Genomic DNA, 26,629 nt, shown 5'->3' with positions numbered 1-26,629 from the left:
AAAGGGCCCAGCATACAGCAGGTGCTCAGGAACTGAGGATGCTGCTCTTCCTGCTTGTGACATTTTATAGCTCTTAAGGCAATTCTGTCATCTTATGTAGCTTTCAACATGCATCTCTCGGGACTTCCCTGGTGGTCCAGTGGTTAAGACTCCACGCTCCCAATGCAGGGGGCCCTCGTTCCATCCCTGGTCAAGGAACTAGATCCCGCATGCCTCACGGCAAAGCCAAATAAATAAATATTTAATTAAATAAATAAACATGCATCTCTCCTGGGCTCCTTTCCCTCTCGTCTCTCCCTCCACTCCCCAGTGAAACCCCTGAGGGCAGGGGCCACATCTCACCCAGGCCTCCATCCCCTGCCCCAGCCCAGGCCACACACCCAGTAAGCACTCAGCATACTGAACTGTGTTCACACTTCAGTCCAGCTGGTTTAGGGAGGCCACCAAGCCACCGTGGCCTGTCCCAGAGCTGAGAACCTGGAGGGAGATGCCGATTCCCACTGCTCACGTCTGAGCTTCCTTGAGTCCTCAGGTCATGCTGGGAAGGAAGACATGATGTAATGGGCCAACTGGGGGGCAGTGTGGGTCCCGCAGGTCAGGCAAAGAGCTGTTTCAAATACTGAGGAAACTTGGACTGGGTTAGGAGCTGGAGCTGCCTTCCAGTGCGCTGGAATCAGGGCAGGGCGAGCCCTCTACCTCCCCCCCCACCCCCCACCCTCCTGATCCCCCAGCCCACTGTTGTCACTTAGAACAACCTCTGGCTACTCTGGCTTAGGAAGGCGCCGTATGGACCTGTTTTTCTCTCTGAGGCACCTCTACGCCTCAGGCACACACATACTGGCTTTGCCAGGACATACATGTTAGTGACATAACCCTGGGGATAAGTGGATTCACACCTGCTTCTTCGGGGCCCCAATGCCTCTCCCAGCCTGCGAACGACGCAAGGTGTCCCAGGCTGTGTGTCCAAGATAGTGAAGGCTCATGTGACTGCTCCCTGGAATAACAGGTGTGCCCAGCCTGGATTTCTGACATGTAATTTGAGGATCTCTGGAGGTCATCAAGTACAACCTCTTCATTTTACACAGCAGGGAACTGAGGCCCGGAGGCGAAGGGTCTTGTCCAGGATGAGCCGGAACAGGGACCCTGTCCCCTGACCACCGCGGAGAGCCTATCACCACCCCTCACGGCCTCGAGGCGCTGCAGTACAGGCGGCGGCTTGCGTCACCTTTACCCAACGCCCAGCACGGTGTGGCTCCATGATACGCACCCACGAAGCATCTCCCTTTTACAGGTGAGGGGACCGGCCCAAAGTCACACGCGTTTGAGCACCAGAGCTCGCGCCCCCATTCCCGATTTCCTTGAACCTTGGCCACACCCTGTTACCGGCCAACAGACGGGACCCTTGTTTGTGTGGGCCACTGGCGCCCCAGTCACTCGAGTAGGTGGCCAGCTAGTTTCGCAACGCAGCCACAAGAAGGTGGAGGCGTGAGGCCGGGATCGGCGCGAGCGGCCGAGAGGCGGGAGCGCGTGCGCGGCAGGCAGGGCGCGTGCGCGGCGGCCCCGAGCTCCGATTGGCTCCTGCGGGCCGGAGAGGCGGGGCTGTGTGCGGCGCTTCCTCCGCCTCTGCTTCCGCGTAGCAGTCCCGGGAGCTGGAGCCGAAGTGGGGTTCAGAGTGCCGGCGGGCGGTGAGGCCGGGGCCGCAGCTGGCGGCCGGGGTCAGGGCAGGAACCTGGACTGAGGCGGCGGGCGCTGCGTCCCTGCGAGGTGAGAGAGCGGCGACGCCCTGCACGGGCCCCCGCTCCGGACAGGGGTGCGCCGTGCCGTGCCTGGGCACCCCGGCGAACCGAACTTGACCCGTCTTCTGACCACCACGGCCCCGACCCCTTCCACCTGCCCCGGCCTCCAGTTGACTGGGGACTCCCACCCCTCACCCCGCTAGTCAGCACACCAGTGCCTCCAGCCCTGGTTGTTCACCTTCGTAGATCAGTTCGGGACCCTTTCCTTACTCAGTGAGAGCTTGAAGGGCTCCGGACTCTCCAGTAGCTGCTTTTTCTCTTTCCCTCCGCAGATGGACGGGACAGAAGGCAGTGCTGGGCAACCCGGCCCCGCTGATCGGTCCCATCGAAGCAGCGTGTCCTCCGTGGGAGCGCGAGGTGGGTCCCTGTCCCCAGTCTTCTCCCCGCTGTACCCTCCTAGGGCCCCAGCCCTGAGGAAGTGGCCCTGACCTTGTCATCTCTTTCAGTGAAGAGAATCTTATTTATTAATTAACAAATAAGGTCTGTTGAGGTGTAGAAAAGTGACAAGTCAGTCCGGGGACCTGGGCTCTGCCACTAGGCTACTGGCTGAGTTGGGTACCCTTCTTGAATATTTCCTCACTTGTAAAATCTTAGATAGCCATGAAATTCAAACGAAATCTCATGAATGAAAAATGACACATTCACTTTCTTTGTTTGGTAAATAGCCTTTTGAAAGCAGGGATCATTATCTACATTTTATAGGAAGGAAATTGGGCCCTAGAGAGGTTAAGTGACAGGATACTGGAGCCTTCACTGTCCCAGATTTCCCTTTGAATTTCAGCCTCCTGGACATTATTTTATGATCTCTCAAGGGAGTAGCTGTTAGAGCAGGACAGACTGGGGATCCAAAAAGCACCTTCATTTGTGTTAGTAATAAACGGTACCTTTGCATTTCACAGGCTTCATCTTATTTGATTCACAGAAGCTGTGTGTGGCGGGGGGAGGGATGGTATTAGCTGTACTTTGCACCTGAGGTATTTGACACACTGACTTACTGAAATCAGTCAACTAGCCAGAGGCCAGGCAGGATTGGAACCCGAGTATATTGGCCTCGAAGCTGAGTGCTTCTTCATGGTACCTGTGGTTCCAGTGATGGAGATTTGAATCTGGCTGCTCTTTCAAGGGTCTCCTTTTGGCTCCAGGCTCCAAATAGGCATCCCACAGGCTGTCACAAGGGAACACTCAACTTTTTGGATTGTACTTCTGTTTAACACTGAAAGGCCATCGTGTTGAGTCCTGAGTCTTAAAGGGTCCTAAGGAAGCTGAGCCCTGGAACTGGCTTTACCCTGGGGTGGCCTTGAGAATCCTCTGTCCCCATGTTAGCTTGGGCCAGAGGGAGATAGTGATTTGCTTAAGGATAATAGCTCTCTCCCTCCCTGCTTGATTTACTAACTACGGTAACCTCAGGATGGGTTCAATCTATCTCTGCTTCAGTCCCACCTGTAGAATGTTCTCCTTCGGGGGAGAAGCACACCAGAGTCCTTGGGGCTGCCAGGGGAGTGTGTGTGGGTGCAGCAGCCAGCCCTAATTTGAACTTTTGGGGGTTAGGGTGGGTCTAGGCTGGTCCCTGGGCTGGAATTGCTGGGTTTCTGGGTGGTTTGAGGGTCTTCAGTAAGTCCTAACAGACAGCACTCTTCACGGGGTCCTTAGGGGATGCTGGGGCTCTGCCTCTGGAATGTAGCCTTGGTCACCCCAAGGGGTGCAGGGTGGGGGCTGCAGCCCCAGAGCGGGGAGTGGAGGGTGCCTGGTTGGCATGCCTGGGCAGTGGGCCCATCTGACACTGCCTGGCCTCCATTGCAGCAGCCGACGTGCTGGTGTACCTGGCGGATGACACAATGGTGCCCCTGGCCGTGGAGAACCTGCCCTCGGTCACTGCCCACGAGCTGCATCAGGCCGTCCGTGAGGTCCTGCAGCTCCCGGATGTTGCCCTGGATGCCTTTGCGCTCTGGCTTGTCTCCCCTCTGCTAGGTAAGACTTGGCAGTGAGAAGCCCAGGGGGAAGGGCTGGAAGGGCGCTGACCAGTGGGGAAGGAAGGGGCAGCTTCTGGAACCTCTGGCCGCTATACATCAGGGGAAGGTGGGACTTGTTTGTGTCCTGGAGCTGGCCATGGCTTTCAGGACCCAGAGCCCTGAGAGGTGGCCTGGCTCCTCTGCCCCCACCTCTCCTTTCTTTGTGCTGGAGGCAGAGGAGGGGCCAAGCCTACCCCTCAGCCTCAGTGCTGCTGGAGCCTGCACATCAGGAGGAGTGGGGGCGGCGAACAGGGAGGGAGGGGGGCGCATGTTCACCAAGCACGTGGTCTGTGCCACAGCCTGAGCTGGCATTTTGCAAGCAGAGTTTCACCTTATCCTCATGGCCCAGCCTGGTCACGCAGATGAAGAATTGAGGTTTGGAGCCGTGGGACCAGTGAGTGGTGGGACCAAGATCAGAATGGAAGCCTGGGTGGCCCCCAGCCAGCCTCCTTGAGCTACATCCTGCTCCGTGGAGGCAGGGAGGAAGGTGGGACCCGGCCCAGGAAGCAGCGACCCCTGAGGATGGGACTTTTCCTGAGGGTGGGGAGGATGAGTGGGAACCCAGCTTCTCTGCAGGGGGCCTCCAGCCTGGTTGCTGGCCCGTGATCACCCTGTCCTGGCCTTTCAGGCTGAGATCCCAAGGCGGGCGGGTGGAGTAGGAGTGAGGGCAGTGGGAGCCCTCCAGCCCGCAGGCCTGGGGGACATGAGGTGGGGGAAACGGGGAGCTCCCTGGGGCCTCAGAATAGGGCTGCTAGCCTGCTGGCTTGGTCAGGAGAGGGGCCAGGAGAGGATGCCCCAGCTGGTGCCAGGACCAGGCATGTTTCCTGCACTCATTCTCCTCCCTTGTAGAGGAACAGGGGCAAGAAGGGTGTGCCTGGTCCCTGGGCCCCTAGGAGTTTGTGCCTGTGCCCTGGAGGGAGGGTATGCCCGCTTGGTAGGAGAGGGAGTGCCTGTCTCCCCACCCCCACCCTCTAGTGGGAGCTTCCTGCCCAGCTGCTGCTCTCGCCCACCCTCTTCCTGCTGATCGGTCTCTTTCCGCCGCTCCCCACCCAGCTCAGCTGCCCCTCCTTCAACCTTCTGGCTGTTGGTCAGGACTGCGGGCCCCTTGGCTTGTGTCTCTGGAAAGCTGGGGGTGGTTTCATGGGGCCTGTGCCCTGCCTCGGGCTCCCTGTGCCTGCAGTGGGGAAGCTTATTTCCTCCCCCACTCCCTCGTCATCGCATTCCTGCTCCCCCCTTCACCAGAACGTGAATGGGCTGCCTGTGTGGCCCGTGGGTCACCCTGGGGCACCGCCCCATCCCAGAGGCCCCAGCACGGAGTCAGCGCCCACTTTGTTCCCAGGCTGGGTTCAGGAAGGCTGAAAGGCCACTTCAGCTTTGACTCGGGCCCTCAGAGCTCTTGGTCCCGCGCCACGCCCGGAGTGGGTGACATATGCCCCAGGGACGGGGTGCCGTCTGCCGGAGCCGCCCTTCAAGCTGGATGTTTGGGAGGGTTTGACCTTCTCCATGCCATTGTCACTCTGCATGGAACAGGGCTCCAGGGACTGTCAGTCTCGTTGGGGTGACAGCCTCCAGGCAGGAAGGCCCCATCTGAAAGCGTGGGACGGCAGGGTCAGCACAGTCCTCTTCTGATAACGGGAGTCCTCTGAGCTGCTGGGGCTCAGGGGGTGAGGCTGGCTGGGGACCGTGGACAGTGTCCCGGGGTCCCAGCTAGCTAGTTACCTCATTCGTCTCGCAAGTATGTGCAGAGCAGCCCGCCCACAATCTCGTGCTGGGCAGAGAGCTAGATGGTAGGGGTCCCGTGGGGAACAGGAGTGAAAGTGTCCCTGCCCTCAGGGGACTCACGGTCTAAAGTGTGCTGGGAAGGCTTGCCAGGAGCAAGTTGCCAGGAGTGCTTCCTGGTGGGGCCACTGATTCTGGCGGCAGCTGGGTGGCATGGCGTTGAGGCAGGGAGCTTGCAGGATGGAAGATCAGCTGGAGCCCGGAGCCCCTGGGGGAGTTGCTGGGGTGGAGGCTAGCCGGGGAGAGGCCCAGGCAGGGCCGGGAGCAGGGCAGAACAACGCCTTGGGCCTTTGGGCCTCAGTTACCAGCTTTGGGCTCTGCTTCCTCACGGCCCCAGCACCTTCCGTCTGCCACAGCCTCTCGGCTCCAGCCCATCCTGGCCACCGTAGGGAACAGTCAGAGACTGACTCTGCCTGGAACCTGACCCCCTCTCACTTGCTGTGTGGCTTGTTTTTTTGTTTGTTTGGGGTTTTTTTTGTTTGTTTCTTTGGCTGAGCCTTGCGGCATGCGGGATCTTAATTCCCAGACCAGGGATCTAACCCGCGCCCCCTGCAGTGGAAGCGCGGCGTCTTAACCGCTGGACTGCCAGGGAAGTCCCTGTTGTGTGATTTTGGACAAGCACCTTAACTTCTCTGAGCCTCGTTTTCATTGGATGAAATGAGGGGAGGGTTATCGCAGGGCAGTTGCCTTTAACCACTTGAAATGGCTCTGGACACTTTGTACCTACTCCAGTTAATATTGGTCATGACTGCGTCATCAGTGCATTGTTGTTAGTGGGTGGCAGTCGCGCTGGTCAGGGCTTCATGGCCGCTTCCCCTCTCGTCCTGCAGAGGTGCAGCTGAAGCCCAAGCACCAGCCCTACAAGCTAGGCCGCCAGTGGCAGGAACTGCTGCTGCGATTCACCGACGCTCCGGACGACGATGTGGCCGTGGGTCAGTGCCGCTGCCTGTGCGTCTCTGTCTCGGGCCCACCGGGGTCTGGAGCACGGACCCCGGGCCCAGCCAGGCCTCCACTGGCAGGTGGAGCTGCCCTGGCTGAGAGGCAGGGCCGGCATCTCCCCCAGAGGAGGGAGGGATCCCTAAGAGGAGCCCAGGAGGGGTGGGCTGGGGGGACAGTGGGCAGCTTGAGATGAGCCACGCCCCCTATCTCTGGACAGCCCCGGGGGTTTTCTGAGTGGTGGTGGACGAGGCTTGGGGACTGGAGACTGGGCCAGTCGGGGAGAGGGCAGAGCTGGCTGCATGGGGCGGCCAGCCGGTGACCCCCTCCTCTCTCCCCAGATGAGCCTTCCCTGCAGTTCCGGAGGAACGTGTTCTTCCCCAAACGGCGGGAGCTCCAGGTGAGGCAGGGATTCCCAGGCGGTACCACCCAGGTCTGGCGTCCTGTGTCCAGCCTCCCCTTGTCCTAACCCCTGGACACTGGTGCCCCTCCCAGCTGAGCCACCCTTCCCTGCCACACCGGCCTGCAGATCCACGACAAAGAGGTCCTGCGACTGCTCTACGAGGAGGCCAAGGGCAATGTGCTGGCCGCTCGGTACCCATGCGACGTGGAGGACTGCGAGGCCCTGGGCGCCCTGGTGTGCCGCGTGCAGCTCGGGCCCTACCAGCCTGGCCAGCCCACTGCCTGTGCCCTGAGGTGAGGGCCAGCGTGACCTGAGGCAAGGCCCCGAGGTGGGGAGGGTGACCTCGGAATCCTGGTTACAAGTGGTCTTGCCAGGTCCTGGAGTCAGGAGGCCCTGATGCTGTGTGACCTTGGGTGAGTCACCCCACCTCTCCGAACCTCCTTTTCCTGGTCTGCTCTGGGCTGAGGGGCCTGGGCAGTGGGAGACGGGGTAAGTGACGTCCGTGAGAGGACCCCTAGGGGTGTGTGAGGGTGGAGCCTGGCCTCCGTGTGAGGTCAGGGGGAGTTGGGCTTGTTCTTTTTGGGGGTCGCAGCCAGGGAGTGGCCAAATACTGGGTCCCAGTTGTCAGTGACAGTCTCACTTAGTCTCGAACTGCAGGGACGAGGCCCCATTTCCTGGATGCTCCAGTATGCCGGCTCTGTGCTTCCTACCTGTCTCTCTAGAAGCAGTGCTCTTTGCTGTATGAATTGGCAGGGCCTGGGGTCGTGACGATTGAGTCACCCTGGAAGCAGACCAGGCTGTCTCTGACCTCCGGACAATGATCTTGAGGTTTAGAGATATTTCCAAAGAAGACGAACTTTTTTTTTTTTTTTAAACTGGTAACAGTTATGTAGTCTTTTTTTTTTAATTTTTAAAAAAATTTTATTTATTTTATTTATTTTTGGCTACATTGGGTCTTCGTTGCTGCGCGCAGGCTTTCTCTACTTGCGGCAAGCGGGGGCTACTCTTCCTTGCGGTGCACAAGCTTCTCATTGTGGTGGCTTCTCTTGCTGCGGAGCGCTGGCTATAAGGCGCGCGGGCTTCAGTAGTTGTGGCGCACGGGCTCAGTAGTTGTGGCTCGTGGGCTCTAGAGCGCAGGCTCAGCAGTTGTGGCGCACGGGCTCAGCTGTTCTGCGGCATGTGGGATCTTCCCGGACCAGGGCTCGAACCCGTGTCCCCTGCATTGGCAGGTGGATTCTTAACCACTGCGCCACCAGGGAAGCCTTGAAGATGAACTTTGAACACAGCCTGTCCTAGACCCAGGGCTCTAACCCACACCAGCCCTTCAGGGTACAGTTGTGTTGAGGGGGGAGGATGCACAGGCCCTGTGTCAGGGCCCAGCAGGGGCCACCCTGGGCTCAGTGGAGCCTGAGTGATCCCAGCTGAGCTGGCTGGAGGCTGGCAGCCTTAGAAATCCTGGCTCTCGTGATGGGCATGTCTGGTCCTATTGCAAGTGACAGCGAATCCAGCTGAGGGACTTTGTCAAGAAATGGACGGGTCTGGGGTGACTGAGGTGCAGGGGCTCCGGTTGGGTACCCCCAACCCCAGACCCTGTCCTCACTCTCCTCGCCCAGCCCTGTGTCCTCTGGGCCAGCTCTCAGTCAGGCTCTTGCCTCGTGGTGCCCAGGTGGCCACAATAGTTGCACGTTGGCAAGGAGAGACCTCGTCCCTCACGTGACCAGAGTCCTAAGACTCATCTGGTGACTGGGCCCAGGTCCACCCAAAGGAGACAGCGTGGCCAGAGTGCTGATTGGCTGAGGCCCAGATCCTCCCTTAGGACCTGCCATGAGCCTGCACAGACGCTGTGGACTGACAGTGGGAAGGCGGGATTTCCAATGATGAGTGGGCGCTGTGGCTGGAAGCAGGGATGTTGGGGGACAGATGATGAAGGTGCCTACGGCAGACCTGAGAAGTGGGGGCAGCCCCCTGGATGCCCCTCCTCATGCCGCCCTGCAGTTGGGCCTCTCCGGGCATCAGGGTCCTTCCTTGCGTCAGCCCTGCTGCAGGGCCAGCCATCCTTTCCCATGGCCTGGGGTGTTGGTCCTCCAGAAGCCCCTGCGGGGACCTCTCCCCTCTTCGGTGACAGTGACAACCTCGGCCATATTTGTTTGGCACCCACCACCTGCCAGGCACATGCCGGTGCCCGTCCATGTGAGTAGGGATCCGTGTCCTTATTTAAACGTGGAGACGTAGGCTTGGAGAAGGCGCTCACTGCTCGTAGGCTGGGCCCCGGCTGCAGTCCACCTGGAAGGGCCAGTGCCTGGCCAGAGTCAGGGGGCTGCCTGAGGGGGAAAAACAGTGCGGTCATGCCAGGATGCTTCCCGACTCGGTGTGTGTGATTGAAAACTCCCTTACCTTCGTGAACCTGTGCTGATGAGTTGTAGGTTGGTGGTCTTTTTTACCTCCCTATTTGGCAGAACAGAACATTCATAGCTCTAGGTCACTTGGACCATTTCTTGGTTGTAAAATCACCAGTTTAGAAATCGAAACCTTTCTCTGGCCACAGTCTGCTTCTGGGGTGGGCCTGGTTTCAGCTCTCATCCCGGTCTCCTGACTTCTTCAGGCCTCTCATGCTGCAGGGATCTCGGCACTGGGCTCTCTGGGGGTCCGTGTGCAGGGCGCCCCCTGCCCTCCCCACGCCCTGGGAACCTCGGCGCCTCCCCAGCCCGCAGGCATGGAGCCGTCCTCATGCCGGGCCCCGTTTTCCTTCCTCCACAGGGAGAAGCTGGACTCCTTCCTCCCTGCCCACCTCTGTAAGCGGGGCCACGGGCTCTTCGCTGCCCTCCGGGGCCTTGGGACCAAGGCCGGAACTGGCGAGCAGGGCCTGCTGAACGCCTACCGCAGGGTGAAGGAGGTGGCCGGCAGCGAGAGCGGGCACGAGGCCTCCCTCAGCCCCCACTACCGTGCCTACCTCCTCAAGTGCCACGAGCTGCCCTTCTACGGGTGAGCGGCTCCCTGGCCGTGGCCACAGCCCCAGGCCCACTGTCCCTCCCTCGCGGCCCGTGAGCCCATCTCCGTTCCCGCTGAGCTCTGTCTTCACGCGAGGTGTGTCCGGATACCAGCACCTTGGGCCCCACGGGTCCCAGGCTGGACACTCGTCCTCCCCCTTCCCCATCACGGGCTAGGACACCGGACAGGTCCTCTCCTTCCTCCTGCCGCAGCCACGTGGTCCATGGACCTGCCCACCTCCCCCTCAGCCAGCTCTCATTCATGCAGGCACGTTTAGCCAATAGCTCTTGTGTGCCTGCTGTGCGCCAGCACCCTCTAGGTGCTGGAGACACCTTAGTAAACAAAAGAGACCGCCGTCCCTGCCCGTGAAGAGGCCGTGCTAGTGGCGAGAGAGACAGCGAGCAGTAGAAGCAGAGAACGGGGGCAAGGGAGCAGCAGGATGGCCCGTGAGGACAGTGACCATACTCCACAGGGTACTGTGGCTCAGGCCGCATGGTGGTACCGCAGGAGGGGAGACACGGCCAGATTCCAGAGACCTTGAGGGTGGAGTTGAAGGAACTTGCAAGATGTGCATGCAGTACAGGAGGTGAAGGAGAGCAGGCAGAGAGGACTCCGGGTTTCTGCCTGAGCAGCTGCAGGGTGGCATTGTCATCAGCTGAGACAGGATGGTGTGTTGCGGGGGGCAGGTCAGGGAAGGTTGGGGGCTTGTCCTTGGATGTGTTGATTTTGAGACGCTCTCCAGCGACCCAGGTGGCGATCCTAGCGGGCATTTGGGTTTCTGAGTCTAGACTTGGGTAATGGGTGAGTCATCAGCGTGCAGGTGCTGTTTGAAACCAGGAGCCCCAGGAAGTGAGTGTGGACCAGGCAGAGAAGGAGCCCGGCCAGCAAAGCGGGAGGGTCTACACCAGCCCCGCGAAAGGAGATGTTGAGGAGGTGGGAGTGACCGACGCTCAGGTGCTGCTGCTTCAAGGTCAAGTTCAACAGGTCCCCAGTGGCTGATAGTTGACCTTGGCTCCAGCATCTTGGGGGAAGCAGTGGGTGGAGGACAATGAGAAAAAGAATCAGTGAGTGTAACCAGCTCCTCAGGAGCTGTGCTGTGAGATGGGGCCCAGAGGCGGAGCAGCAGTGTGGGCGTGGGGCGGCAAAAGGTCTTTAGCTTTAGCAGGCAAGTGGCCGCTCTTTGGGTTGCTTCAGTTTCCTCAGCAGATTAGGAGTCCCAGCCCTGAACCAAGCCTGTGGGAGTCTTCCTGGAGTGGGAGCACCGGGCCGTGCTCAGGGCTGCTCTTGGAACTGAAGGTAGAGCGTGCTTGTCTCCAGTGCTGTCCTCGGGGCTGCAGGATTTTTTTTTTTTATATAAATTTGTTTTATTTTTAAATTATTTTTGGCTGGGTTGGGTCTTCGTTGCTGTGTGCAGGCTTTCTCTAGTTGCAGTGAGCCTGGGCTGCTCTTCGTTGCGGTGCGTGGGCTTCTCATTGCAGTGGTTTCTCTTGTCGCGGAGCACAGGCTCTAGGCACGTGGGCTTCAATAGTTGCAGCACGCGGGCTCAGTAGTTGTGGCTCGCGGGCTCTAGAGCGCAGGCTCAGTAGTTGCGGCGCACGGGCTTTGTTGCTCAGCGGCATGTGGGATCTTCCTGGACCAGGGCTCGAACCTGTGTCCCCTGCATTGGCAGGCAGATTCTTAGCCACTGCACCACCAGAGAAGCCCGGGGCTGCAGGATTTAACTGGGGCTCTGGCTTAGCCAGGGGTGAGGGGGCGTGTGGGCAAAGGCCCAGGGCAGCCAGAGGAGAGGAAGAGGCCGTGGCAGGGCAGGATGGAGGGGGGACAGCTCAGCGGGTGGGTGTCCTAAGGCTGATGCACCCTTTCCCTTTCTCGGTGTCGATTCCTGAAGCTGCTTCCCTGCCTGGGCAGCCCCTGGGGGACGGTGGGCAGCGGGGCTCTCCCAACCTCCAGCAACCACAGCCCCCAGACCCTGAGGCCTTGGGCTCCTGGCTGTTCCCTGAACGTAACTTGCTCTGTCCCACACCCGGGTTCATGCTCTCCCCTCTGCCTGCAGTGCCCACCCTTTGCTGTGCCACCCAGTTCCTCCTCCTGCCTGATCAACTCAGATGCCACCACCTCCGCGAAGCCTCCCTCTCACCGCCCCCTCAGTTTGTCCCTCCCCTGGGGTGGGTTTCCATTTAACCTTCCGTCACCCAAACAGCTTAAGCTTCTCAGGTGCCTGGGACAGGGCCTCGCCAGAGCATTCCCTGGTGGGTGAACCCAGACCCTGGGCCATCTGTTCTCACTGCTGGAGGGGACAGCCTAACACCACTTTCCCTCCCCAGGTCTGCCTTCTTCCACGGCGAGATTGACAAACCAGCCCAGGGCTTTTTGCACCGGGGCGGGCAAAAGCCAGTGTCTGTGGCCATCAGTCTGGAGGGCGTGCATGTCATTGACAGCAGAGAGAAGGTACCTGCTGCTCCTCAGGGTGGGACCTGGGGTGGGGGCCTCATTGGAGAGGAAGGGAGTGGGCTCATTACCCAGGCCTTCCTGGTTCCCTTCGGCTTCTGGTTGGCCTGGGAGCAGGCTGGGCGGCCTGTCTGGCCTCCTTCCCTCAGATGTCCCTGGGGCTTCCACTGTCATCCTGGGGGCTCTCCTGGGTCTGCTGTGGGTCAGCTTTTCTGCCCAGCCTGCTAGGCAGGTGGTGGCCGGGACAGGGGGAGGCTGCAGCTGGAGACAGGTGGAGAGAGTCTGGTAGGGCCTGGCTGCTCTGCCGGGCCAGTGGCTGGAGACTAGCTGGTGGTTTTCCAAAGAAGCCCTGCGACTGGGAGCCCTCCTAGCTGGCTGCATCCTGCCCCGCCTCCCGCATTTGGTGCTGGTTGTCTTGGCTGCCTGCATAGAAGGTGGTGTCGGCAGCCTGCCCTGTGGGCCTCTCTGCACCTGGGCAGGGGTCCCTGCTAAGCCAGCAGAGGAGTTTGGGGGAGACTTCTGGTTGTCCCCAGAGAGGGATCCCAGCCCTTCCTGGGCATCTGTGCCCCAATATGCCAGGCCCAGATCCTGCTGAGATGCTAACCAGCTGATCGCAGGGGCAAGGCCTCCCCTCCCCACCTTCCTTCCCCCGAGTCACTGCCTCAGCTGTCAGGAGCTTGACCCTCTGATAAGTGCGTGGTTTAGGGGGTCTTGCCCTCCCTGGACCACAGCCTCCTTTGAGGGTCTGATGGAAGCGGGGCTTCTTCTCCTGAGAGAAACTGACACCTGAATTTAGGCTCAGCCTTGGAGGTAAATAGCCTGGCCAGGTGTATCCTCCTGGTGATGCCTGCGTGGGACGGGGCAGGGGAGCAGGCCTCTGCCCAGAGGAGTCCAAGCTGTGTGTCTCCCGCTGGCCAGCATGTCCTGCTGGGCCTGCGCTTCCAGGAGCTGTCATGGGACCACACCTCTCCCGAGGAGGAGGAGTCTGTCCTGTGGCTGGAGTTCGACGGGGACAATGAGGGCACGCCGGTCAATAAGCTCCTCAAGATCTACTCCAAGCAGGTAGTGGTTGGTGTTGCCTGCACCGGGGGTGGGGGTGGGGGTCGGGGAGGGTGGGCTCAGGGGGTCCCAGACTATTGGAGGCTCCAGGCTGGGTGGCAGGGAGGTGAGAGGGCTGCTGAGGGCCTGGGGACCAGGGGGCCGGCTCCTGCTGACCGGGAGCCACCCTTGCGGGTTCGGAAGGCCTGGCCAGGTGGTGGGACAGTGGTTGGTGGAGGGCTGCCCTGTGCTGTGTGACCAGCCCACGCGGGCTCCCTCGGTCGTTGCCACAGCCAGGCTTCTCCCGCTGCTCCCTCTGCGCCTGCTTTCCCACTGCTGCCCCCACTGCTCCAACCCCAGCAGCCTCTGCCCTGCCACACCCGCTGCCGGGTGCCTGCTCTCGCTCCTGCAGGTTCCTCTCCTGGGCCCTGCAGTCCCGTCCCGCCTCCTGCCCTTCTCCCCAGGTCTCCCCTGCTGGGCCCCCTTTCCAGGGCCTCGCAAGGGGCTTCTCTCCCTGTCCTAGCTCTTCCCTCTCTCGTCTTTGAACACTCGGCCATCCCAACCTTTATGGTGATGACATCATGTTTTCTACATCACTCTTAGTTCCCCGATCAGGGATCAAACCCATGCCCCCTGCAGTGGAAGTGCGGAGTCCTAACCACTGGACTGCCAAGGAATTCCGTAGACTTCTTTTTTAGGTAAACATTTTATTGAATTATAATATACATGCAGAAAAGTGCCCAGCTCTTCTTATTTTTAACATATAAATCTATTTATTTATTTTTGGCTGCGTTGGGTCCTGGTTGCCGTGCGCAGGCTTTCTTTAGATGCAGCAAGAGGGGGCTACTCTTCGTTGCCGTGCGCGGGCTTCTCATTGCGGTGGCTTCTCTCGTTGAGCACGGGCTCTAGGCGCGCGGGCTTCAGTAGTTGTGGCACATGGGCTCAGTAGTTGTGGCTCGCAGGCTCTAGAGCACAGGCTTAGTAGTTGTGGCGCACGGGCTTAGTTGCTCCTCGGCGTGTGGGATCTTCCCGGACCAGGGCTCGAACCTGTGTCCCCTGCATTGGCAGGCGGATTCTTAACCACTGCGCCACTAGGGAAGCCCCCCAACTCTTTTTTTTTTTTTAATAGTAATCTTTTAATTAATTTATTTATATTTATTTTTGGCTGTGTTGGGTCTTCGTTTCTGTGCGAGGGCTTTCTCCAGTTGTGGCAAGCGGGGACCATTCCTCATTGCGGTGCGCGGGCCTCCTCACTATCGCGGCCTCTCTTGTTGCGGAGCACAGGCTCCAGACGCGCAGGCTCAGTAATTGTGGCTCACGGGCCTAGTTGCTCCGCGGCATGTGGGATCCTCCCAGACCAGGGCTCGAAACCGCGTCCCCTGCATTAGCAGGCAGATTCTCAACCACTGCGCCACCAGGGAAGCCCCCCCCAACTCTTAATCTCAACAAATTTCCCCAAAGAAACCAATGTAACACCTTTCAGATTAAGAAAGACCCCTGAGGCCCCTCTCAGCCCCCCACCAAGGGACCTCCGCATCCTGACTTGTGTCACCCCAGAGTCGTTCTGCCTGGTTTTGAGCCTTAGGGCAGTGGGTTCCCACAGTGTGTTCTGTTCTTCCCGGTGTCTCGCGCTCAGCCCTGTGTCTGTGACCTCCGTCCTCGTCCCCACTGCAGGTGGCAGTGCTTTGGTCTTTCATGAGGCTCTCGGGTGTTCCCACATGTGAATTTATTACTGTTGACTTTTCCATACCATAGCGGATGGGCACTTGGGTCTCCAGTTCGGGACTGTTGCAGACAGTGCTGCGTGGTCGGTGTTGCACATGTCCTCGGCGTGCACACCCAGGTACGCGCCCAGGAGCTGACAGGCCGGGTCGTAGGCAGGCGCTGTGCTCGGTGCTCACCCGCCGTGGCTGGCTGCTGGCTGCTCCAGTAGTCAGTATTGTCATCTTGAACGTTCAGCCAGTCTGGTGGGTGAGGAGGGGTATCTCCTTGTGTTTTTTTCCTTTATTATTTAGTCAACTTTATTGAGGTATAATTTACAGTAAGAGTGAGTTTTAACACGTTCACACACCCTTGTAACCACTGCCACCACAGGCAAGCTATGGAGCTGCTTATTTGTCGTCCATGTATCTTCCTAGAGGGGAAATGTCTATTCACATCTTTTGCCCATTTTTTAATTGGCATTATTTCCATCACCCCCAAATCTTGTGGTTTTAATTGGCAACACACACACACACACTGATGAGGTTGAGCATCTTTTATGTGTGTATCCACCATCTGGATATCCTGTTTGTTGAGGTCTTTTGCCAATTTTTCTTTGGGGTTGTGCTTTTTTTTATTTAAATTGTTTTGTACATTTCGCTTCTGATTTAAGACTCATCTCTTCACCTGCTACTTGACAGCTTCCCTTAGCTATCCCTAGAGTTTAGCTTTCTCCAGAATGTCATATAAACACATGGATCATACTTACCCAGGAGAAATGGAGATATATGTCCACACAAGACTTATACTGAGATATTCATAGCAGCTTTGTTTGTCATAACCAAAGAATTGGAAACAACATAAATGTCTGTCAACTGGTAGATAGATAAACAAATAGTGGTCCAACCCTACAGTATATATACTGTATGCAGCCTTTTGACCCTGGCCTCTTTCACTAAGCTTCATGCTCCTGAGATTCGTCCACATTTCATGGTATAACAGCTGACACTACAGGTCAGCTCTTCACCCACTTGTTTGGGTTGCTTCCAGTTTGGGGCTTTTGTGAATAAAGCTGCTCTAAACATTTGAGTACAGGCTATTGTGTGGGCATATGCCTTCATTTCTCTTGCATAAATACCTAGGAGTGGGATTACTGGATTGTATGATAAACATATGATCAGCTTTACTAGAAACTACCAAACAGTTTTCCAAAGTGACTGTACCATTTTGTCATCCCACCAGCAATGTCTGAGAGTTCCAGTAGCTCCACATCCTTGCCCAGCACTTGGTGTTGTCAGTTTTTGTTTCCCATTCTAATAACTGTATGGTAGTGATAAGTCATTGTGGTTTTAATTTGCATTTTCATAATGACATGATGTTGATCATCCATCCATGTGTTCATTTGCTATCCATAGGTCTTCTTGGATGGAATGTCTGTTCAAATCATTTGTCCTTTTTTTTTTTTTTACTTTTTTTTTTAACATCTTTGTTGGAGTATAATTGCTTCACAATGGTGTGCCAGTTTCTGCTCTACAACAAAGTGAATCAGCTATACATACACATATATCCCCATATCTCCTCCCTCTTGTGTCTCGCTCCCACCCTCCCTATCCCACCCCTCTAGGTGGTCACAAAGCACCGAGCTGATCTCCCTGTGCTATGCGGCTGATTCCCACTAGCTATCTATTTTACATTTGGTAGTGTATATATGTCCATTACACTCTCTCACTTCGTCCCAGCTTACCCTTCCCCTCCCCGTGTCCTCAAGTCTGTTCTCTACGTCTGCATCTTTATTCCTGTCCTGCCTCTAGGTTCTTCATAACCAATTTTTTGTTGTTGTTTTTAGATTCCATATATATGTGTTAGCATACGGTAATTGTTTTTCTCTTTCTGACTTACTTCACTCTGTATGACAGACTCTAGGTCCACCCACCTCACTACAAATAACTCAATTTCGTTTCTTTTTATGGCTGAGTAATATTCCATTGTATATATGTGCCACATCTTTATCCATTCACCTGTTGATGGACACTTAGGTTGCTTCCATGTCCTGGCTACTGTAAATAGAGCTGCAGTGGACACTGTGGCACATGACTCTTTTTGAATTATGGTTTTCTCGGGGTATATGCCCAGTCGTGGGATTGCTGGGTCGTATGGTAGTTCTATTTGTAGTTTTTTAAGGAACCTCCATACTGTTCTCCATAGTGGCTGTATCAATTTACATTCCCACCAACAGTGCAAGAGGATTCCCTTTGTCCATTTTTTTTTCCTTTGTCCATTTTTAAAATTGGGTTATTTGTTTTCTTACTAAGCTGTAAGAGTTCATTATATATTCTGCCTACCAGTCCCTTATCTGATATATATTTTGCAAATGTCTTCTTTCAGTCTATAACTTGATTTTTTTCCTAAAAAAATGTCTTTTAAAAAGATGTTCTTAAATCTTCCAGTCCATTTATTTTATATCTCCATTTATTTGTCTTTGATTTCTTTCACTAACATTTTATGTTTTTTTGTTTTTTTGTTTTTTTGTTTTTGTGGTACGCGGGCCTCTCATTGTTGTGGCCTCTCCCGTTGTGGAGCACAGGCTCCGTATGCGCAGGCTCAGTGGCCATGGCTCACGGGCCCAGCCTCTCCATGGCATGTGGGATCTTCCCGGACTGGGGCACGAACCCGTGTCCCCTGCATCGGCAGGCGGACTCTCAACCACTGCGCCACCAGGGAAGCCCCATTTTATGGTTTTCAGCATACAAGTCTTGTGCATCTTTTATTAGATTTATCTCCCCCTCCCCCTTTTTTGGTGCTACCAGAGATGGTACTATTTTTAATTTCAATTTCCAGTTATTCATTGTGGTGTATAGAAATGCAGCTGATTCTGTTACCATATATCCTTTTATCCTGTAACCCTGTTAAACTCACTCACTATTTCTAGTATCTTTTTTGCAGATTCTTTGTGGTTTTCTGTGTGGACAGTTGCATTGTCTATGAACAGGGACAGTTGTATTCTTTTTTTCTTTTTTTAATAAATTTATTTTATTAATTTATTTTTGGCTGCATTGGGTCTCTGCTGCTGCACGGGCCTTCTCTAGTTGCGGCGAGTGGGGTCTACTCTTGGTTGCAGCGCATGGGCTTCTCATTGTGGTGGCTTCCCCTGCTGCGGAGCATGGGCTCTAGGCCCGTGGGCTTCAGTAGTTATGGCACGTGGGCTCAGTAGTTGTGGCTCTCGGGCTCTAGAGCGCAGACTCAGTAGTTGTGGCGCACGGGCTCAGCCGCTCCACAGCATATGGGATCTTCCCAGGCCAGGGCTCGAACCCGTGTCCCCTGCGTTGGCAGGCAGGTTCTCAACCACTGTGCCACCAGGGAAGCCCGGGACAGTTGTATTCTAACTTTCTAGTCTGTATGCCTCTCAATTGTCTTGGCCGATAGCACTGCCTCGGACCTCCGTTACGGTGGTGAGTAGGTGTGAGAGACATCCTTGACTTGAGGGGAAAGCATTCAGTCTTTTTTTTTTTTTTTTAATAAATTTATTTATTTATTTTTGGCTGTGTTGGGTCTTTGTTGCTGTGCGCGGGCTTTCTCTAGTTGTGGTGAGCGGGGGTTACTCTTCGTTGTGGTGTGCAGGCTTCTCATTGCGGTGGCTTCTCTTGTTGCGGAGCACGGGCTTCAAGCATGCGGGCTTAAGTAGTTGTGGCACACGGGTTCAGCAGCTGTGACGCACAAGCTCTAGAGCACAGGCTCAGCAGTTGTGGCGCATGGGCTTCAATAGTTGTGGTTCGCGAGCTCTAGAGCGCAGGCTCAGTAGTTGTGGCGCACGGGCTTAGTTGCTCCGCGGCATGTGGGATCTTCCTGGACCAGGGCTCGAACCCGTGTTCCCTGCATCGGCAGGCGGATTCTTAACCGCTGCGCCACCAGGGAAGCCCGAGCATTCAGTCTTGCTCTGAGTAGGTGTGGTGGTAGCTGTGTGTTTTTCATAGACGCCTGTCATCAGATTAAGGAAGTTCCCGTCCATTTCTAATTCACTGAGTTTTATCCCGAGTGGATATTTCATTCTGTCGATGTGTCTGAGGTATAATGGCAGCGTCCCCGAACCTCAGGAGCATCAAGCGGTGTTAGAGAAACTCAGAGGGCTCAGGACCTGTCCCCACTGGCTGACTGCCCGCTGCCCGGCGCCCCTCTCAGCTCAGCGCAGTTCCCTCAGGGAGGAGAGGAGGCCTGTGTGGAGCCCGGACCCGCCTGTGCACGGTTCCCTGCCCTGCTCCCCCTGCGCAGGGCGGCTTGTGTGGCTCTGGGGAGGCCTTGGACCACCCCATTGGGCAGCTGGACACCTGCTGCCCCCTTGGCCTCTGACCCTGCTCCCCAGCTGGTTCTCTTCTTAGGACACGCGGCAGGCATGTGTCCACCTCAGTCCCTGCTGTGTCCTGCCACCTGCAGCGGGGTGACACTTCATAAACACATGCTGCCTAAGCTTAGACACCACCTGCTGGCAGCTTTCTGTCTGTGGGTCTGTGATGCCCTGCCATCCCTGCCATATGGTGCCCAGACCGTGCCCGCTGACATCTGGTCACATCACCTTTTATGTCAACATGTGTAACGTTTTCAGTCTGTTGAGAAGACGTCACTTTAGAAGAACGTGCCCAGAGGGAGCCGCCTTCCCCACCCGGTGACCTCACCACCGCCTTCTCCTTGGCTGCGGGTTCTTCTCTCAGCAAACGCACATGCCCAGAGAGCCCTGCCCCCTCCTCCCTCCCGACCTGCGCCTCCTAACTAGAGGGTTCCTTCTTTCCCACCCCATCTCTGACCCCTGAAGTCCCCCCACACGGGAGGCCTCCCCTGCCCCTGGCCCACAGAGCACACCCCCCTTCCTTCCTTGCGTAAAGGGTGTTGGTTTCCTCGTTGCCTCCCCCACCAGAGGGCAGGGGGCTGTGGGTTCGGTTCATCTGGCTCTGCAGCAGGTAGGGAGAGGTGGGCCTGGGCCAGGGCTCCCCCCGAGGCCTCATGCCGGCCCCCTCTCCTCCCCAGGCAGAGCTGATGAGCAGCCTCATCGAGTACTGCATCGAGCTGAGCCAGGCCGCGGAGCCCGCCGCCCCCCAGGAAAGCGCGGCCAGCCCCGCCCCGGCCCCTGGCTCCTCACCATCCCCCACTCAACGCCCCCAGCTGCGGAGGCAGGGCAGCGTGGTGTGCAGCCGGATCCAGCATCTCTCCACCATCGACTACGTGGAGGAGGGTGAGTGACCCCCTCGCGGTGTACACGTGTACCTACACGCGTGCACACGCACGCCACGGGGGGCTCTGGAGGGTAGGGAGGTGGGGAGCAATTCCAGACCCAGTGAGTTAGCCTCCAGCGGCAGGACCTGGCTTGGGGCATGGCGGGCAGGCTGGGCACAGGTGTCCTATCGTCTGAGCTCTGCGACAGGGAATCTGAGGCCTCCGGGGCTCCGGCAGTAAGAGCCCTTCTCCGTCCCTTCTCACTGCTGCGTCCGCAGACGTGTCCAGATGTGAAAAACGAGAAACTACTGGTGTTTGTTATTAAAGGTGTGGGCACAGGAACGATGGGCCCACACCCTGTGGGATCAGTGCAGCTGGTAAAGAGGCCATACGTACCCTAGTGCACTGTGGTGTCTTGGATCGAGTCCCAGAACAGACAGCGGACATTGTGGAAGAACAGGTGAAATCCACAGGTTTACAGCTTCGTTAATAAAGCTGGACCAGTGTTCTTAGCTGTGACACGGACCGTGGTAACAGACGGACCGTGCTAACACAGGAGAGGCTTATGAGGAGATGCAAGAACTATGTATTATCTTTGCAACTTTTCTGTAAGTCTAGAATTATTCCAAAATAAAAAGGGGTTTTGGGGGTTTTTTTGGTTTTCAAATGGCAAGATGTTCACAAAATAGCACTGAGTAGAAAAAATCAGGTACGAGTACTAGGCACTAGGTGCTCATTAGCATGCGAGACAGCGTCCACGTGCACAGGGAGGGAGAGACCCCTCTGCCTCCATCAGCTGCTGTAACTTTCCTTTTTTTCTTCGTGCTTCTTTCTGGCATTTAAATTTTTACAAGCATGTCATTTTTATCATCAGAAAAAGCAAAATAATTTATAATTTTTCTCTGACACGCTTGTTACCACAGTTGCCGTCTTCCTCTCCTGGTGAGCTCAGCCCCTCCCCCCCATCCCCTGTTGTTGGACATCATAGTTACAGTTGACCCTTGAACAACACCGGTTTGCGCTGCGCGGATCCACTTACGCGCGGGTCTTTTTCAGTAGTAAATACTGTAGTACTGCACGGTCCATGGTCGGTTGAGTCGGTGGATAAGGAGGAACCACGGGTACGTGAAGGGCCAACTGTAAGTTATACTCAGATTTTCAACTGCGCAGAGGGTTGGCACTGTCCGAGGGCTGACTGCATTTCTAGTTCTCAGCTGCTACAAACAGACCTGTAGCCAGATCCTTACCTGGAACCTGAACTGTTTCCTCAGGATAAATTGCTAGAAATGGGGTTGCTGGGTCAAAGTGTGTGCCCACTGTACCCGTCCCAGGAGGAAAGGAGGCACCTGCCTTCCCCACCCTCACCCACGATGGGTGTTATCGTCTAGAGGGGCAGAGAACTCATTGGAGTTGGGGTTTGGATGCTGGTGAAGTGGGATCATTTTTACATGCTTGATCACGTACAGTTTCTTCATGCGTTACTGTTCATTTCTGTTGCCTGTTTTTCTTTTGTTGCTTGATTTTTTAAATTAACGTCTTATGTTAATATGGTGTATTTGTTAGAATTAATGAACCGATATGATGCAGTATTATTAACTAAAGTCCTTAGTTTTAACCTAACGTCCTTTTTCAGTCCCAGGGTCCCATCCAGGACACCACACTACATTTGGTTATCATGTCTCCTTAGGCTCCTCTTGGCTGTGACAAGTTACTCAGACTTTCCTTGTTTTTTGATGACCTTGACCGTCTTGAGGCGTACTTGTCGGGGATATCGTAGGATGCCCCTTTATTGGAATTTCTCTTATGATTTTCTCATTATTAGATGGGGTTATGGGTTTTGGAGAGGAAGATCACAGAGGTAACATGCCATTTTTACTACATCATATCAGAGGTACCTTATCAACGTGATTTATGACTGTTGATATTAACCTTGATCACCTGGCTTAAAATTTTTAACTTTTTTTTTTTTTTGCGGTACGCGGGCCTCTCACTGCTGTGGCCTCTCCCGTCGCAGAGCACAGGCTCCGGACACGCAGGCTCAGCGGCCATGGCTCACGGGCCCAGCCGCTCCGCGGCATGTGGGATCTTCCCAGACCGGGGCACAAACCCGTGTCCCCTGCATCAGCAGGCGGACTCTCAACCACTGCACCACCAGGGAAGCCCGAAATTTTTAACTTTTAAGAAGTCTTTTTAGGGACTCACCTGGCAGTCCAGTGGTTAGGACTCCAGGCTTCCACTGCCGGGGCCCTGGTCAGCTAACTAAGATCCTGCAAGCCTCGCAGTGAGGCCAAAGAAAAAGAAGTCTTTTTATCTCATTGAGGGTTACCTTCAGCCAGTAGTATATGTTATAGGTATTTTGTGGTTTTGGTCTGTTCTTTTTTTCTCCTTCTTTTATTTTTGTAATTGAATTATAGTTGACATACAATATATTATATATTGTGATATATACAGTGATTTTGACAAACATAGTGATTTAGTATTTTTATGTTACAAAATGATCATACGTCTAGTTACCATCTGTCACCATACAGAGTTATTACAATATTATTGGCCATATTCCATATGCTGTATATTACATCCCTGTGACTTACAGCTGGAAGTTTGTACATCTCTCTGGTCTCTTCTTGAACAGGTTTAGACAGCACAGCAGGCCCAGCATCAAATGCAAACCCTGGTGGCCTCTGATTTGGAGGCTAGCCACCCACCCCACGTGTCCTGTCGCTGGTGGGAGAGCTGGGGTGGGGCTGAGGCTCACAAAGCCGGCAGGAGTGAAGAGGAGAGCTCATCCTGAACAGGCTCCAGAAGGGGCTCCCCTGGGGCTAGGCCCCCCTCCCCTCAGTGTGTCCCTCTTGCTCCCTGACAGGTGAGCAGATCAAGCGGGTGAAACCGAAGCGCAGCACGTCCTTCTTCAGCCGGCAACTCTCCCTGGGCCAGGGGAGCTACAGCGTGGTGCAGCCCACCGAGAGCGTGGAGCAGGGCTGAGGGCCGCAGTGCCTGGTAGGAGGGTGCGGGGGCAGCCCCCGGGCCTGGCCCAGCATCATGCTACCTGAGGGGGAGCACTGGGAGAAGGGCAGCCTCAGCGTGTGGACAAGTCACTTCTGTACCCGGGACGCTGCCCGGGCTGCGCTGTGCAGAGCCAGCTGGGGCCTTCCGCAGGGTCCCGCCTACAGCCTGCCTGCCCTCCCTCCGGACGCCGGGCCCTGCTGCAGTCTCAGGACCAATCTGACCAGGCCCCGGCCGCCCCCTCCCACCCAGGGACTCGCCTTTGTGCCCCTCTCAAAACGGACAGTATCCCCTGCCCTGAAGTCCCCGCTGGAGGCAGGTGTCCCCACTGGAGGAGGAATAGGACTCAGGACACTTGGGCGTACTGTGTGTCTTTGGTCTTTCCCCTGGACTTTGGTGACCACATCCCCACATTCCTTCTGCTGTATTCCAGCCCACACCACCAGGCTGGGACGTGGCCCTGCGGGGAGAGGGCAGGAGGCCTCCCTGGATTGAAACACAGCAGGAACAGAGAAGGTGAGGCCCCCACCAAGCCCTCCCCAGCTGGATGGAACTGGATGGCCCCTGCGCCCCTCACTCAGGCCTCTTTTGCGGGCAGGAGACACTCTGACCAGAAGGAAAGTGTGCTTGCTCATCTTTGGTGATGTCACTGTGCTGGGAGCTGGCTGTCCTGTGGACCAACAAGTCCACTGGACCCACACTACACACCCGGAGGAGCTCCCAAACCCCCTTGGGCTGCAGGTTTTAGTTTTGATCTTTCTTTGTCTGCTTTGGTTCCATGAAGCCTGTGAACTTGGGCAACTCACAAGGATGCTGCTGCCGGCCTCAGAGCTGCTGGCGCTCCTTCCAGGATGGCGCTGTGGTTTCACCCAGCCTGAGCCAGGGGGCCGGCCCATGCACGGGAAACCCCAGGACGGGAGCGGTCTCCTCCTTCCCGAGGACCTTGTAGGTAGACTGGATGTGGCCTGGGCATGGCTCTTCCCACACCCGCCTGCCTTCCCCCAGATGAGCTGGCCTCGGGGAGGGCCTCCCAGCCCTCGGGCTCCTCCGTGGTAGGTCCCTGGCTTTCCTGAGTGCTTCCTGGCACTTGAGGCACTCCCAGCTCAGCACAGGCTTGGCTTTGTCTTCCCTTCCCAGGGGAGAATGTGGGAGAGGAAATGTGAACCTCTTGTCTCCGGATTTCCAGTCACCTCCTTCTCCCTTTGGTGACTCTTGAACACTCCAGATGTTTCGAGGTGGCTTGCCTTTCAGCAGTAGGGACTGTTATCTGTCAATACATAGGCGTCTCCAGTCTTTTGGAATGTCCTAGCCAAAGGACACCTCATCTCTCTTCCTGGAGTCCCTCCCTGGCCCCCAGCCCTTTGGTTATCTCATCCCACTCACTGTTTTGATGCCAGGTGAATTCTTATCTGATGGGTTGAGGGGCCTGGGCAGGTGTGTACACACAAACTACTTGTTTTGACTCTTCAGCCTCTTTTTCCTATTTTCTTAGCATCCATGTGCCTTAACTTTTTCTGCCTGCCCTTTCGGACAAAGCAGTATTTTACTAAGTGTCCTTCGAATATTCTTACCCTTTCGTATCATGTGACTTATTAATAATAAAATCAATTTCCAGCAAATTTTGGGGTGGTTTATGATGTGAAATAACGAGAGTGTGTTAATTACACCCTGGGAGTTAATTATAGGCTGTGTATTTGCTTTTCATCAAATATGCATGAAGGGATGCAGCCCGCTGGGCTTGCCAAGCTAGACACAGGTGGAGAACCCAGAGTAAAGCTTTTTAGTCTCAGCGGTTGATGAGGGACTCCCAGGGTGGGAAGGTCCAAGGTGGCTTTTGGGATTCATGGTGGGAACCAAGGTGACAGCTCCGCAGGGAGCAGGGGAACAAGGAGCTGGCGGTGGGCAGGCAGACGCTTTGTCCCTGTCCAGTGAGCCTAACTGGCCCGGCCTGCTGGACGCTGTGCCGACAGCTTGCACCTCACACTCTGGGCTTGGGACCCAGGGCCCGGTCTGGATGCCAGTGCCTCAGGGGAGAGGCCAGGAGGTCTGGGGGTTTCTCCTGCCAGCCCTGAGGTCTCCTCGTGCCCCGGGCTTGGCCAGGAGGCAGTCTGTTTCCCACAGGTGCTGTTGGCGGGTGGGCACGGGACAGCACGAGACCCACACACCAGAGCTCTGGGAGCCCCGCAGGAGGCAGCAGTGATAACTGTGGGCTTTGGCCCTGGAGGGTGGGCACTGTTTGGGGGCTTGGGGTTCACACTGAACATTTCAGGAGCTGGAGGGAGCAAGCCACGTGTCCCAGTAATTGTGCGGTTCCAGGACTAGGGCCCCTCCCCTTGGGCGTCTGTGACAGTGAATGGGGTCCTCTGCGTGGCATGGGCAGCAGGACACCATGGTTGTGGGCACTTACATGAGGCATCTTGAGCCCCTTCTTGATGGGAATGATAATAGTACCCACCTCATAGGGTTATTGGGGTGCTTCAGGGTCTGGTGTTGACAGGCACTCGATAGGCATTAGCTATTTTCATCATCTCTAAAAGTCCTGTATCTGGAAAGCTGGGTGGGAGAACGGGATCCACCTGAGAGGCCAGGCCCTGCCGATGGCACACCACACACACACACCCCCCGCTGTGGTGGGGAAGGGAGCGCCAACAGCCTGGGATCTGGCAGGCCTGGAGCCCTTCCTCTCACCCAGGCCCCTCTGCCCTCGCCACCTGTGCTAGTTTCCTAGGGCTGCTGTAGCAAATGACCACGACCTTTTATTTTAATTTTTTGGCCGCTTGCGGGATCTTAGTTCCCTGACCAGGGATTGAACTTGGGTCCACAGCAGTGAAAGCTCCGAGTCCTAACCACTGGACCGCCAGGGAATTCCCAACCATGGTCTTTTAAAACAACGCACAGTGGGGACTTCCCTGGCAGTCTAGTGGTTGAGACTTCCCCTTCCAATGCAGGGGGTGTGGGTTTGATCCCTGGTTGGGGAGCTGGGATCCCACATGCCTCGTGGCTGGGAAGCCAAAACATAAAACAGAGGCAATGTTGTAGTAACTTCAATAAAGACTTTTAAAATGGTCCACATCAAATAAATAAATAAATAAGTCTTTAAAAAATAAGTAAAACAACACACTGGGAATTCCCTGGTGGTCCAGTGATTAGGACTCCATGCTTTCACTGACCGGGGCTGGGGTTCTATCCCTGGTCGGGGAAGTAAGGTCCCACAAGCCGTGTGCTGTGGCCAAAAAAGTAAATAGATAAATAAAAATAAAACAACCCACATTCAGGATCTCACAGTTCTGGACGTCATAGTCTGAAATGAGTCTCCCTGGGCTGAG

The 26,629-nt window shown here is 56.0% G+C and overlaps 1 protein-coding gene across 2 annotated transcripts; it reads left to right on the top strand.

Moving 5' to 3' along the window:
- The first annotated feature begins 1,614 nt into the window (after positions 1-1,614).
- On the top strand, positions 1,615-24,922 carry FRMD8 (FERM domain containing 8). 2 transcript variants are annotated; one of them, XR_014294728.1, is made up of 12 exons: positions 1,615-1,764; positions 2,069-2,153; positions 3,597-3,764; positions 6,415-6,516; positions 6,862-6,920; positions 7,050-7,216; positions 9,681-9,905; positions 12,236-12,359; positions 13,278-13,421; positions 20,115-20,319; positions 23,164-23,819; positions 23,902-24,922. XR_014294728.1 is itself a non-coding variant. In XM_082628429.1 (11 exons), exons 2-11 carry the CDS (start codon positions 2,069-2,071, stop codon positions 23,280-23,282), a joined length of 1,398 nt encoding a protein of 465 aa, XP_082484555.1. In that variant the 5' UTR covers positions 1,615-1,764; the 3' UTR covers positions 23,283-24,922. The 2 variants fall into 2 exon arrangements, 1 of the variants encoding a protein (XP_082484555.1); XM_082628429.1 differs by having other exon boundaries at positions 23,164-24,922.
- Positions 24,923-26,629: the final 1,707 nt, after the last annotated feature.

This window comes from Mesoplodon mirus (genome assembly GCF_964341445.2).
Source record: "Mesoplodon mirus genome assembly, chromosome: 7".
NCBI lineage: Eukaryota > Metazoa > Chordata > Mammalia > Artiodactyla > Ziphiidae > Mesoplodon > Mesoplodon mirus.
Note: the sequence above shows the minus strand (reverse complement) of the source record. Positions and strands in the feature narration are given on the sequence as shown.

Bases quoted from the DNA above. Each gene is read 5' to 3' on its own strand.
- FRMD8 (XM_082628429.1), top strand. From the start codon at position 2,069: ATGGACGGGACAGAAGGCAGTGCTGGGCAACCCGGCCCCGCTGATCGG. The intron at 6,921-7,049 runs GTGAGGCAGGGA...ACCGGCCTGCAG, and splicing joins CCAAACGGCGGGAGCTCCAG to ATCCACGACAAAGAGGTCCT. The intron at 9,906-12,235 runs GTGAGCGGCTCC...TTCCCTCCCCAG, and splicing joins CACGAGCTGCCCTTCTACGG to GTCTGCCTTCTTCCACGGCG.